The 14,656-nt window shown below is 36.9% G+C and overlaps 1 protein-coding gene across 1 annotated transcript; it reads left to right on the top strand.

Annotated features, from left to right (window-relative positions):
* Window positions 1-13,349, top strand: LOC149785106 (transmembrane protein 101-like). Its single transcript, XM_089978872.1, has 3 exons — window positions 1-142; window positions 7,350-7,530; window positions 10,054-13,349. Exons 1-3 carry the CDS (start codon window positions 33-35, stop codon window positions 10,534-10,536), a joined length of 774 nt encoding a protein of 257 aa, XP_089834998.1. The 5' UTR covers window positions 1-32; the 3' UTR covers window positions 10,537-13,349.
* Window positions 13,350-14,656: the final 1,307 nt, after the last annotated feature.

Genomic DNA, 14,656 nt, shown 5'->3' with positions numbered 1-14,656 from the left:
ATATTTGGCAGAACCCTGACTTGGTTTTAAATATGGCGACCTCCTGGGCGGAGAAGATACCGGCAGTATTATTGACCAAAGTGCCCTATGCCAGCGCCGTTACTCTGTTAATGTTACTTGCAGAAAGAGCCAGAAATGAAACGTAAGCCTCTTTATGGATAGTTCCCATGCATCACCTCATTTAATTTTAGGCAAGCTTTGTTCAAATTGTTGTTTAGTGAATTTAAGAGACTGATAATAGTCCCACAGGAGTGTGACTTTTTATAAATAAAGTTCGATGAAGTCTCTGACAACACGAAATTACCTTATCGGTACTATAAATTAACACAAGGAGCGCAAGCGTGACCCCAGCCTCTGCTCGATTCGACTTTTGTCACGCGTCATTTATTGCTTCAGACTCGCCAAAAGACTGAAAAGATAAGTATGCGGAGAACTCTTTATATGGAGAACTCGCCCTGGGAGAACTCGCCCAAACGTATGTGAAGAAGTCGCCACAGAGTGGTTGGAGAAGTCGCCCCAATTGGTTGGAGAAGTCACCCCAACACTTGTCACCCAAAAAACCTTTGTATAACAGAATTAAATCATCTTTTACGTGATTCATATTTAGGTTATTCCTATACTGAAAACCTATAAAAATTTATTGATAGTGTTTTACAACCTTTAATGAAATCACTTCCTTCATACATTAAAGATACAACTACTTTCAGTAAAAAGTTGAAGTCTGTTCCACAGCTATCTGATAATTTCAATCCTGTTTATCATTAGATGTAACTTCACTATATACCAACATTCCACATGCAGATGGTATTGAAGCGTGTAGTTCAAATATGCATTTAAGGTAACAAAATCCTGCTAGTATGTGTGATCATGGTGTTTTTATACATAATAACATAATCTTGTTTATTTTGTGTCAGTAATTTAGTAGTGAAATATTTTTTAAACTTCTCGTTCAACATTAAATAGTTTATTATTATTGAGAAAAAATTAAATTATGAACACTGTCAGAAAAGAAGAAATAAACTAAATGATGGGCATAGTACAAGTGATCTTTCAGAAACTGTCAGAATTCAGCGCATTAGCCATGATGATGAACTCGGTAGCGACCGCATTTCCTCAGTAGGCGTCAATGATGCTTTTTATTGAGCTCAAGTATCATTCGTCAATGGTTAGAAAATCTCAATGAACAATCAGATTAAATTGTTCAGTTAAAGAGATGGTACTATAACCCTTTGGCTTATTGAAGGTCATCACCAATTCAGTCGATTTCGGGTTATAGAGGTCCATGCCATAAAGTCTTCTCAGGATGACTTAATTTATTAGCTTGGAACCCTTTCATATATAAAACTGCAGACATCACATCATGCTTACACCCTCTCTATTTTACCAAATACATGTAAAATGCATCTAATGATTTGAAGAGCACAGCAAAAGGGACAGATAACACTTATTTTTCATTAAGTACAGAAACAGAGTTGATCAGATGTAAAAGTTGAAAAAATGCAAATTATATAAGTTATTCAGTTGAAGAAAAACAACAATAAACAAATCCTTAACAACCATGTGGCGACATCTCAGAAGTACTATATATGATCCTTGGGGCGACTTCTCCAGACGAAGTGGGGCTACTTCTCTGACAACCATAGTGCGACTTATCCTGACACCTGGGATGAGTTCTCCCAGGGCGAGTTCTCCATGGGGCGAATTCTCCGCTATTTGAAAAGTTACACATTCAAAATACAGTAACGTACCAATGCATAACTCGTGGACGGCCATCACATGAATCTAATCCGGTGAATTGACCTTTATTTTCACCATTACAGTCACAAAGTCTTTGTACAGGTGGAAGTAGCCTATTCTGCCACAGGATGAATAACAGTTTGAAAGTAGGTTCACAATATAATATGTTTGGCTTGCCTTTTATTTCAGATTGTATCATATGATAATTTTATATAAATTTCCTGCCAAGAAATATGTAGTTAAAGTTAGGATAGTAGAAATGACAGTTGATGATGTCATCAAACTTCCACTATTAAAGCCGAGATGGATGCTGGATTCAGTAGTAAAAGATAAAACACAGACTTGGCTCTATGATCAGTACAAGTATTAGACCCTAACGCTTATTTACTGCAGGGTAGAATCTGTTGAAATAGGCTACTTCCACCTGATGGTGTCCTGTAGAAAGACTTTGTGACCATAATGATGAAAATAAAGGTTAATATTCCAGATTAGGTTAATGTGAAGGCCGTCCAAGAGTTATGCATTGGTACATTACTGTATTTTGAATGGGTATGTGTAACTTTTCAGTCTTTTGGTGATTCTGAAGCAATAACAGATGTGTGACAAAAGCCGAATCAAGTGGAGGCTGGGGTCATGCTTGCACGCCTTGTGTTAATATATAGTACCTATAAGGGGATTTCATGTTGTCAGAAATTTCATCATACTTTATTGATAAAATGTCAGACTCCTGTGATGGTCCACAGGTGCTTGACTTGAGAGTGATGTTGAAAAAATGCAATAATCTCAATGGAAAAATCACACAGAGTGATAAAATTACCTCATATTACCCCCATGACCCGTTCTGACATAGGACCCTGTCTATCATATATGAGTTTCACTTTTTCAAAACATGACCGTACCTCATATTCTCAAATAAAATCTATATCGTCTTAAAATCGATTCGCTGTAACGAATCGGTTAACCAGTTCATCATCTGATAATGTGCAGCGATTGTATGCAAGAGTTAATCACATGATTACCATATTTGTCAAGAACCAGGAGATTGAATCTGCGGCAGCAAATAAGAGTCAAAATATGCAGGATGATGATACATGTATTGTTTTCTGCCAAATTCTGGCGACTTTCACACTTGACAGGTGTTGACTTAAAAATTTTGTTGTGCATGAATAACTACTTTTCATTGTAACAACTGGTTTTGTTTAAACAGCCTGTGGACAACAAGTACTTTTATACTCCCATTCTCACTGACAATCCTGTCGATATCCCCCATCACAGATGGTTACATATACATTATTTTAATTCTCTCAGATAAGTTTCTATTCTTGTAGGGTACAGGTGATAGAATGAGAGCGACTAAAGTTGCATCCAATTTTCAAATTGATGTACAATTTGTGCAGCATGTACATCAAAATTCTAAGATCTGGACAAGTGATGAGCAAAGTAAAACAGTTCATATTTTGTGTACTGTAGTATCATTTATTTTCATTGGGCTAAATTTTCATGGTTTTGTAGAAAAAAACGGTATTTCCATGGGTACTTAAATTCGCTGTTTTTGCCTGTCAAAGTTTGCATATTAGTAGGTATTTAATTTCATGGTTTAACCTCTACAAATACCCAAAATAAAGAATACAACAGAATAAAACTATGCCGATGCAAACGGCAGTCACTTTAATGTTTAAAACAATACTACCACCTGTATGAGCACAAATCAAAGACCTAACAAGTTCAATACTTACACCATGTTTTTGACCAAGTGAATAACATCAGTCAAAGCCAACACACCAACAACACTAAAATGATACTTCCATCTCTATGAGCACAAATAAAACACCTGTCAAGATTAATCACGTTTGCCATGTTTTCATTTGAGTGCTCAACATCAAAGGAAGCAGACGTAGCCAAAAACACTAGACCAATCGGTTATTAAAGTACATATGAATGATCTCTTAGTTAAACCACTGTCCATCAAGTTGCGCCATCAGTACTTTATGAGGATCATGGCATTAACACAGTGGAGAAAGAGTGGTAAAATTCAACTTAGACCACACACACACACGCACACTGAATGGATAATTGCAGCTGATGCGACAATGAGTGAAAGATCAGACCTAATTATCAGTGGTTTTGAGAAAACTGGACTTGTTTAATTCAGCGAGTTGGGGATTATTTACTTGAGAAACATTTGTGAGTACCATGAGACTTGTTGTTGTTGTTGTTGTTGTAGGGTTTAACACCATTTTTCAGCACATGATATGCTATACATGGCAGCCAGTATTAATAGTGGAGGAAGAACCTGGGAAAACCCCGGAAAGAACCACCGACCCATGAGAAGCTACTGGCAAGCTTTCTCACATACCCACATTGGCTGAATCCGAGACTCAAACCCACTCAGAGGTGAGATTCAGTGATGAGTAATGGAGAGCGCTTTAGACCACTCGGCCCCCCCCCCCCCATGAGACTTGATTGACACAATGTTGATAACAGTGGCTTTGTCCAAAAATATGTGAAGTGTGAACTTTAATACTCTGTTGTAAGGGGGTGTCCATTTAGTACTTAGGCATGGAGAGGGAGGGGGGTTGACCCAAATGCCTACGTTTGCATATGGGGAGGGGTTATTGATAATGTATGTATGCATAGGAAACGGTGTGGGGTGAAACCTCGATAATAATTTGTTTAATATGTAACCTGTTCAGCTGGTTTTGAATTTTAACGGACACTAGACAAACTTTTTAAAGTTACACAGCTTATTTCATTGATGCAGCTAGACATTCAACATTGGCGGACTATCTGTTTTATTTAAAATGTTAATATTATTAATCATTTCTTAGTGGATTAAATATATACCATTCTAGAGAATTTGGGGGTTGGGTGTGGTTTTGTGCATTAAGCGTATGTACGCAGGTGGGTGTGTGTAGAAAAGGATGCATGTGTACATGGGGGAAGTTGTCAAGCTTTGCCAGATTTTTGCATGCGCATTAAATGGATGTCCCCTAATTACATGTAGTGTATATACATAGCATTTCAATAATAATAGTTCTTCAAGAAATAGTTACAGTATTTTACAGGATTGTTGTTCTTTTGGATTAAAAATGCATGGATAAAATGAAATGTGCTTTCAGAAGGATTTAACTGTTTCAAGAACAGTTGTACTCGAATGAAGGATCGGTTTGATTAACTAATACATTTAATTTTCATATACTGTTATTTTGTATTTTTTTCTCTTTCATTTTAAGTATTACTATTGTTTGAATACCTTATGCTTTTTCTCTATTTTCTCTCTATCCTTACTTACCTCACATATCAGTTTAAGGCAGAGAGTGTAAAATTACATCTATCAGATACCTTATCGAACATGTGCATTGTAACGATATAAAATGATTTACAATTCTTGTTTCAAAAGGTTCAAATAAAAAATAAAACAAAAACATGTAAAAGCTAATATTTATTTACCAGATTACGGTATTGACCTTGATTTATCAAATACTAGTACCTGTGTTATTCCCTAGGAATGAAACACTATAAGAAAACTGGTGGGTGGGGGGCATCATCCCACATGGCTCATTTTTTGTTGGGGATTTAAATTCATGGTTCAGGGCAACAGATGTGAATAACACTAAAACATACCACTGTCATCTCACCTCTGTCTGCATGGGTTCGAGTCTTAGATTCGGCCAATGTGGGTATGTGAGAAAGCTTGCCAGTAGCTTTTCGTGGGTCGGTTGTTCTTTCCGGGGTTTTCCGGGATTCTTCCTCCACCATTAATACTGGCCGCCATGATCCTGACTCATGTGCCATTAAGATGTGCAGTTTAAGTTTATCAACGACATTAACATCAGTAAGAACAATTAAACCATGTTATTTTAAATTCAACTTTTTTCCTCTTCATCACTGGTCAGTATTTTTTTTGTATGATGTAAGTGAAGTTACTATGCATGGTGGTGATGGCACCTCAGTGATCTGTTTATCCACATGTTGCTTAGTTGTAGCATCAGCATTGTCAAGATTGTCTTTGACGGAGACAAATGACACACCAGAGTATCAAATTCCTCCGATTTTGGCCAGGTTCTTTGCAACAGCTCCTAACAGCTTTGTAACATCTTTAAGGTTTTCGTAGTTTTCCAGTTTGGCCTAGGAAAATCATAAATTCAATCAAATCCACTTTGGTGACAAACCTGCTCAGATTCATGTCAGACTGAGTAGTATCCATTAATAATAATAGGTGTTTCATCTACTATTAAGTGTTCTTTCTAAGTGACATTGTGAATTCAACAAGTGCATGTGGTGTTGGTGACTGCTCAAGAGCATGCAGTGCTTCAGTGCTCCATTAACAAGATGTCTTCATTGACATGTCCTGCTGAGTTTTCGTTGGCAGAGTTGTGGTTGTCATGCATTGCCTTGGGTTAGATATTCAATGACTTTACAGGGTGGTACAAACACGTACAAGTCAAAATATGATAAAAATATTGGTGTTACCATGTATGCAACCCAAAAAGTCCCAGGTACTGTTGATGAAACAACAGAATACTTTGGAAGGTAAACCACTTGCATGGAGAGCCTTTGGCTGTAAGTTCTTCCAGCATAAAGACAACATGACAATACTTGACTGCATGTGTGTGTGATTTGGATATTTAACATAACTTGAACAATTTTTCTGTCATATTGCTATGATGTCTGCAGTGTGGCAGTTTATAGTGATGTCTAGCACTGGGATATCATGCTGCAGACGTATAGCATAATGTCCCACCCAGTCACATTATCCTGACACCAGGCTGACCATTCTTAACACTAGCCTCTTAAAGCTGAGCACCAAGCAAGGCATCTGCTAGTACCATTTCTGTATGTCTTTGGTGTGACTCGGCCAGGGCTCAAATTAACAACCTCTATACACAGCATAGAACACCCCCCCCCCTTTTTTAGAACATTTTGAAAAGAAAAGAAAAATGCAAGAAACTCCAGGTAAATGCAACAAGAAACCAGTGCTGTAAAGCAACCAGGACTGTTCCTGAGCTCTCATTCCCACTAATGACAGCCAACCATTCAACTGTAAGGGGCCTTTATGGACCCACAGATTGAGGCCAAACTATCAGGGTTCCTTGAACCCATAAAAGCCTGGGGGAGGTGGCACCATTCCCTTCCCCAGGAACAACTAACAGGCTGCGGTGCAGTCAGAAAAAAGTGGCACAGGCACAATTGTGCACATGCCACTATAATTAAACTCAACAACAACAACAACAACCGCCTACATCCAAAGCGGATGCTCTAACCATTTAAGCTACTGGAGCTGTGTACTTAGGGACCATCCATAAATGACGTCATGCACCTGGGGGGGGAGGGGGTCACACATTTGTGACGATGTGTGATGAGGGGAAGGAATTTGTTTTAAAAATGTGTGACAAGGGGGGGGGGGGTAAAAAATCGGCCAAAATCGCGTGACTTCATTTATGGATGGCCCCTTAACTATAGGGTTTGATGGCATGTCAACACAATATGGGCTATATAGTACTGATTAAAAGATCTAAAGTCCTGACCATTGAAATAATAATGATATTATTATTATTATTATTATTATTATTGCAGTTAGTGAAATTAATTATAAAATTATTTCATTACAGGTATCCCCCATTACATCCAAAGCTCATATACATCAATCTTGGCCTTTATATCTTCGTTGGTATATTAATGTCACTGAAAGTTCGAGTGAAGGAAGCCTGCCTTCTGTATGTGGGCCAGCTGATATTCATGACCTATAATGTTAACATGAACTCCAAGATGAACTACTTAATGAAAGAAAGGGTAAGGAAAAATAAATAGAAAATATTTTAGTAATCAATATTGTGTCAGTATGCATATTCTATACTTACACTTCTAACCATATAACATATTTCCTTGTGTTTACTTGTTCTTTTCGGAATAATTTTTTTAATTCATGTTAAAATTACCAGCTCATACAAGTAAATCAGTTATTAGTAAAGACTCAGCATTATACATTCATTAATTACAGACAACCAAAGTTAGCTCAATATACATTTTCCATAGTTTTTCAAATTAATTTCATATGCAGCTATATATGTATGCATATTAACGAACAAAAATATCTGAGTTTAGTTGCTATAGGTTCACCAGAAGGACCTGTCATTTTGGCCTTAAATTGGATTATTCACGAGATCCTATTGCATGTTCAAGACAAATACGCCAATAGAATTAGCCGGGTGTCACAAATGTAAAGTAGGATGGTGACCCAGTTGCTTGTTTTAACATGCACCAGCATTTGTGGTTTTTGCCAATAAATAAAGTTCTAGTTAATGAAATATTTGTAAAGAGATGATGTACTCATGCCTTGAATGCATGTCACTTTTATCTTTTTTATGTGAATTCATTGTTATTTGTAGGGTGCTAATTGTTTTTATTTACATGTGTATGCTTGATATCAAATTTGAAGTCACAGTCAACTGGTAATCAAGGTGATATTCAAGCTCCTCCAACCACTCCAGTTGCCTAGTGGTTAAAGTGTCCACCTCAGATGCAGAAGGTCGTGGGTTCAATCCCCGGCTGAGTCATACCAAAGACTTACAAAGATGGTACTAACAGCTGCCTCACTTGGCGCTCAGCATTAAGTGGTTAGTGTTAGGACTGGTCGGCCTGGTGTCAGGATAATGTGAATGGGTAGGACATCATGCTACATGTATGCGTCATGATTCCCCAGTACTAGACATCACTATTAACGGTCACACTGCAGACATCATAGCAGTATGACTGAAAAATTGTTAAAGCTATGTTAAAAATCCAAATCACACACACACTGATTTAATTTTCATGCACCATTTTATGAAATTGGAAGCTGTCTTAATTAAATGACACTAAAATGCAGAATTACTCATGGTTTGTTTCCTTATTTACATCCCAACACGTTATATTCTTTTATAATAATCATCACTAAACTTTATGCAGTCAAATCAAAATTGGGAAACATGACATATGTGACTCCAATAAAATTTCAAGGAAAAAAGTCAGTAACCTTTTAAAAATACACTTTTCCTTGAATGATGTTAGTCACTATTTATCTATGGAAATGTCTAACATAATGCTTGGATCACAAAAGTGTGTATTATATGCTGTTAGTCAGTGTTCATTACTGAATTGATCTATTAATGTGGAATAAATGACCATGTCAGATTCAAAAACACCAATCATTTCCTGAGGGAAAGAAGCTTTCGGTGCATTTTGCAACTTGCATAACAATAGAAGATATATATGGTTACATTTTAGAATGTCTTGAATAGAAAGGAAAAATATTCTAAAACTTTTTGGGTCATAGATGAACAAATGGATTTAATCAGGAGCACTTACAAATACAGTTTATCCAATACTAGGGGTATATATTCACTTCGTATATTGGGAGGAAAAGAAAAGTTTAGATGTACAGGAATTTTAGTAGTGGAGCTTACAAAAAGAAAATATTTTTTTAAAATGAGGTTACCAAATAAGTCTTTAAAGCCATGAATAAAAACCACACATTTTAAACATTTTGTATGCATTAAAAAGATTTTTTCTTATATAAAAATTTTGTGTGTCCTGAACAGAAATTTAATCCATTGCAGTTGGTAGTATTATTTCTGTATAACTGCATGTTTGTTTATTGTTTGTCATTTCTGGTCATATGTATGTAATTGTATTTGTAAAGTAGATTCTTGTTAGCAGTAGAAATGTTTTTACATAACAAATTTGTGACATCTTCCTTTATACAGATTTCCAGTAATAAATTATACCACTTTAGGTGGGCTTCATTTCAGAAACAGTAACTGATCATTTCTTGCAAGTAGGTTACATAACCTCATTGTTTGAAAGTGTTAAGCTGTATTTTAGATTTATATGAAATATGATAAGATTTCTTGAATCAGTTCTGGTTCCTGAGCAGTCTAAAATTGTTTTTAAAAATTGAAGAGTAACTATTCAGAGAGAAGCATATTATCTTATCAGCATGCTTAATGCATGTATCTTACTATACCTTTTTCAGATATCTGTTCTAATGAAAGGTCAAATGACAGGTCATTGTGTTGAACTATGCATACCATATGAAATCGCTTATAAGACAAGTCCAAATGCAAACTGCACAGACCTAGATCTACTGTCAAATAATGCACTAGCAGATCTGACTCTGTGAATCTTGTTAGGAGTAATCTGCAGACACATTATGTGACTGCAGATCAGGGTCTGTGTTGTTTGCAGTTTGAATCAACATATAAGCAAGCATATATGGTAACTATTTTATATACCCATGGTACATAGCTTAAAAAGATTTACAATTATTTTTTACAGCACAAAATCAGTCTCCGTTGTCTCGGATGCATGGGAATTTTCATTCTATATGCTCATCTTCAGAACATCAAAAACAGCTCCAGCAAGAAAAATGCCATTCTTAGACGCATTGGAGAACTTGTTATCGGCTTTTACCTGGTCCTTTCAGCCTACTACATAAATGATAGCTTTGAAGACAAAAGAGCAATTCAGTACTTATTTGTGGGACATGATTGGACTCGCTATTTTATAACTCTTATATATGCTGCAAGTGGTGTTTGCTTCCTAAGTGGATACTTTCTTAAAGATATTTCAATATCCTTGATATTTTTGCTCCTTTTATACACTGGATTTGTAGATCTTCGAATAGATTACTGGCAGAGTCGTGGAATTTTATTCTGGGACCAGATCAGATTAATTGTGGACCATGTGACACTTATTATAGGATTTTTCTACTTATCTTCAAAATATGACAATGAAATAGAAGTTGACAAACTTTTATAAGTATGTTTTGAAGGTTAATTACTGTATATACTTTATATTTATGAATGTTATTGACATAACCCCAAATTTTGCCTACCTTCCTTTCACTAGCTGTCAATCAAATGTCTGTTCTTTTTCCAATGGACAGCTGTCCAGTCTCAAGTTGGGCTCTGTTTATTTATAGCAGCCCACTCTCTTGTCGGACACTGTTATTTATTATATCAGAAGATCAGGGGCACTAAGCCTGTCTGACTTTAAATCAACCAGCTTAACTGACGCCTAACTTCCTTGGCCAGTTTTACTATATGATGTGTAGGAATTCAGGCCACTATAACTTCCTTGGCCAGTTTTACTATATGATGTGTAGGATTTCAGGCCACTATAACTTCCTTGGCCAGTTTTACTATATGATGTGTAGGAATTAAGGCCACTATAACTTCCTTGGCCAGTTTTGCTATATGATGTGTAGGAATTCAGGCCACTATAACTTCCTTGGCCAGTTTTACTATATGATGTGTAGGAATTAAGGCCACTATAACTTCCTTGGCCAGTTTTGCTATATGATGTGTAGGAATTAAGGCCACTATAACTTCCTTGGCCAGTTTTACTATATGATGTGTAGGAATTAAGGCCACTATAACTTCCTTGGCCAGTTTTACTATATGATGTGTAGGAATTAAGGCCACTATAACTTCCTTGGCCAGTTTTGCTATATGATGTGTAGGAATTAAGGCCACTATAACTTCCTTGGCCAGTTTTGCTATATGATGTGTAGGAATTCAGGCCACTGTAACTGCCTTGGCCAGTTTTACTATATGATGTGTAGGAATTAAGGCCACTATAACTTCCTTGGCCAGTTTTGCTATATGATGTGTAGGAATTCAGGCCACTATAACTTCCTTGGCCAGTTTTACTATATGATGTGTAGGAATTCAGACCACTATAACTTCCTTGGCCAGTTTTACTATATGATGTGTAGGAATTCAGGCCACTATAACTTCCTTGGCCAGTTTTACTATATGATGTGTAGGAATTCAGGCCACTATAACTGCCTTGGCCAGTTTTACTATATGATGTGTAGGAATTCAGGCCACTATAACTTCCTTGGCCAGGTTTACTATATGATGTGTAGGAATTAAGGCCACTATAACTTCCTTGGCCAGTTTTACTATATGATGTGTAGGAATTCAGGCCACTATAACTTCCTTGGCCAGTTTTACTATATGATGTGTAGGAATTCAGGCCACTATAACTTCCTTGGCCAGTTTTACTATATGATGTGTAGGAATTAAGGCCACTATAACTTCCTTGGCCAGTTTTGCTATATGATGTGTAGGAATTAAGGCCACTATAACTTCCTTGGCCAGTTTTACTATATGATGTGTAGGAATTCAGGCCACTATAACTTCCTTGGCCAGTTTTACTATATGATGTGTAGGAATTCAGGCCACTATAACTTCCTTGGCCAGTTTTACTATATGATGTATAGGAATTCAGACCACTATAACTTCATAACCAATGATCTTGAAACTTTCACTATGTTCCAGAAGGTCTTTAATAGTAAAAGAAAATATGAATGGCTATCTCAGACTTGTGCTTACCTGTTAGATTTAATTTATTACTGTGAATCACATAATTGGATTGGCATCCAGTTGTTTTGTTTTTATTAAGTTGCACATTTGTGTCAGACTGTTTGTCATTATTTGTCCCAGAAACGTGTGCAGTGTGGTATGTAGATGCATCTTGGTGAGGACAGCATAAACCTTCCAAAAACAAGGTCTTTGTGACCTATATTTACATTTCATTGGCTTTAGTTAAGTTTTGTGTTTAGATCAGTTTCTCAGAATTATTGGTCACAGAATGATGCACCTTTGTAGATTCATACTGGTCAAGCACAAAATCATCTTGCCGAAAGTTGGCCTCTGTCATGTTTTAGTGAGTACCACACATGAACCAAAACTAGGTCAGTTGACAGATTTTCATGCTTCATTTATTTGGTAAAGTTTTTCATTCTGGTCCCTTTCTGAGAAACTGTTGGTCACAAAATCATGCAGCATGCTATGCAGATGTGTATTGGGTAGTACAGCATGATCTTACCGAAAGTAGATTACTGCAATTTATATTTCACACAAGGTGACTTTAGTTACATCTTGCATTTAGACTGGTATCTCCAACAGTAGCGGCCACAGATGTGTCTGAAATGGCCTTGCAAAATGCTGGTATCTCCAACAGTAGCGGCCACAGATGCGTCTGAAATGGCCTTGCAATCTTTGGCTACTGTGACCTACATTTCATGTCTCAGTGACTTTTAGTTTTTAATTTATGCCATTTTGCAGGTATTATTTGCAACAGAACCATGCAACTTGGTATGTATATGTGTTTTATCACATACAGCACCATCTTTCAAAATGAAGGTCAGTGTGACTACATTTCATGCTTCAGTGGATGCAGTTCACTTTTGTATCAAAGTCATCTTCTCAGGTATTATTTCTCACAGAAACCTGCAACTGTGTACATCTTACCATCTTATGAAAATTAGGTCACTATGATCAGTAGCTTACACCTCTGTAACTGGCTGTATTTTCCATTAAGGTCTGTTATGCAGAACCTACCTGTGCTAAAAACCCACTTCTAGTTATGATGTTAAAAAAGGTGCTAGTTGTATGATAAATTATTATGCCAATGTATTTATTTATTCAAAACAAGATTTATACTATACAGCAAATAAAAACTTGTACATGTATCATTTTATTTTAAATGTCAATAATAATTATATGTCCTATTGTAATTGAAGGAAAATTTATAATTTTGAATTACAGTAAATCAGTACAGTATTAAGTTTTATTTATGCTTATTTATTTGCCCCATATTCACCTGGTGATCACTGTTTTCTCCTAATCTCACAATCTTTCTGAATATTTTTACCTGAATAAATGGCTCGTAAATGTTTCAGATTTTCATTACTTTTGAGGACATTTTTCGTGGCTGCAGCTGATGCTGTTGGCAATTAACAGATTAATATTCAGGTAGACTTTGATACTAGAAGGGTCATCTATTAATGTTAATTGTGTGGAAGGGAGGCTTATTACTACATCAGGGCAGTCATACAAAGCAACTTGAAATACGGCCTGTCATAAAAAAACAACTTGAAATACAGCCTGTTGTAGAAAATAAATTGAAGTACGGCCTGTCGTAGAAAGCGGCTTGAAATACGACCCACACGTAGATGGTCCTAATGAGTGGAAGGAGTTCCATTGCTCGATGGTAGCACTGCAAAGCAACCACCACACAAAAAAAGTGATGGTGAACAGCATCAACTAAACTAGCCTCTGGACACGAACAAGTTTATTGCACCAGATGGAATCCACAAGTGGACATACAGCCCCTACCGTACCACTCAAGAGCAGCACTTCTCGGCTGGAGAGTACCTCAAAGAATTCTTTGGCCTTGTATTTAAAATGCATTTGTAGGCAGTGTCACACTAATGCTGCCAAAGAGAATGGAACTGGTATTTATGTGGCCACCAAGAACACCATTGACCAGTCTCCTTTGGAACTTTGGGTTTTGGCACCACTCTTTCAGGCACTATAACAATGTTGCCAAGGTTTGGAAGTGGTCATTTCACCATATTGGTGGAGATGGCAAAGGCAACTTCATGCAACACACTCCACACTTCGATTTCCATCACTAACTAGTTGTCTATACCAGTTCTGCAAATCCTTTTGTTATAAATATTCATATGGTGCCTGAACCAAGAATTCAACTGGCCTTTTCTGCCGATGCCAAAGAAGAAGAGCACTTCAACGGGATTTTTGCCCTTAGATGTTAACTGAATATCTACAAGCACAATCTGCTGTTTGTTTATGGTGCACGAAACTTCTATGCAACGAAACACTCCCCCTCCCCCAAAAAAGCATATAGATGAGTAGTAATAGGGGGCTGTCTAGGGACAATGTGACTTACCATTAAAAACAGTGTCCCAACACTGTGGGGACAATGGGAAATTTATCATTGTGGGGCTGTCTAGGGACAATGGGAATTTAAGATAGGGAATTTTAACATGGGCGGGTCTATAGAGGGACAAAATGTATTGGGCCTGTCAAGGGGCTGACCTCAGTTGGGACGAAATAGTGGGGAAAAT

Source organism: Sinohyriopsis cumingii, chromosome 13 (genome assembly GCF_028554795.1).
Source record: "Sinohyriopsis cumingii isolate HCF-2022 chromosome 13, ASM2855479v2, whole genome shotgun sequence".
In the NCBI taxonomy this organism is placed as follows: Eukaryota; Metazoa; Mollusca; class Bivalvia; order Unionida; family Unionidae; genus Sinohyriopsis; species Sinohyriopsis cumingii.
Note: the sequence above shows the minus strand (reverse complement) of the source record. Positions and strands in the feature narration are given on the sequence as shown.

Coding starts and splice junctions, on each gene's coding strand:
- LOC149785106 (XM_089978872.1), top strand. CDS start 33: ATGGCGACCTCCTGGGCGGAGAAGATACCGGCAGTATTATTGACCAAA. Junction 143..7,349: donor GAAAGAGCCAGAAATGAAAC/GTAAGCCTCTTT, acceptor ATTTCATTACAG/GTATCCCCCATTACATCCAA. Junction 7,531..10,053: donor ACTACTTAATGAAAGAAAGG/GTAAGGAAAAAT, acceptor TATTTTTTACAG/CACAAAATCAGTCTCCGTTG.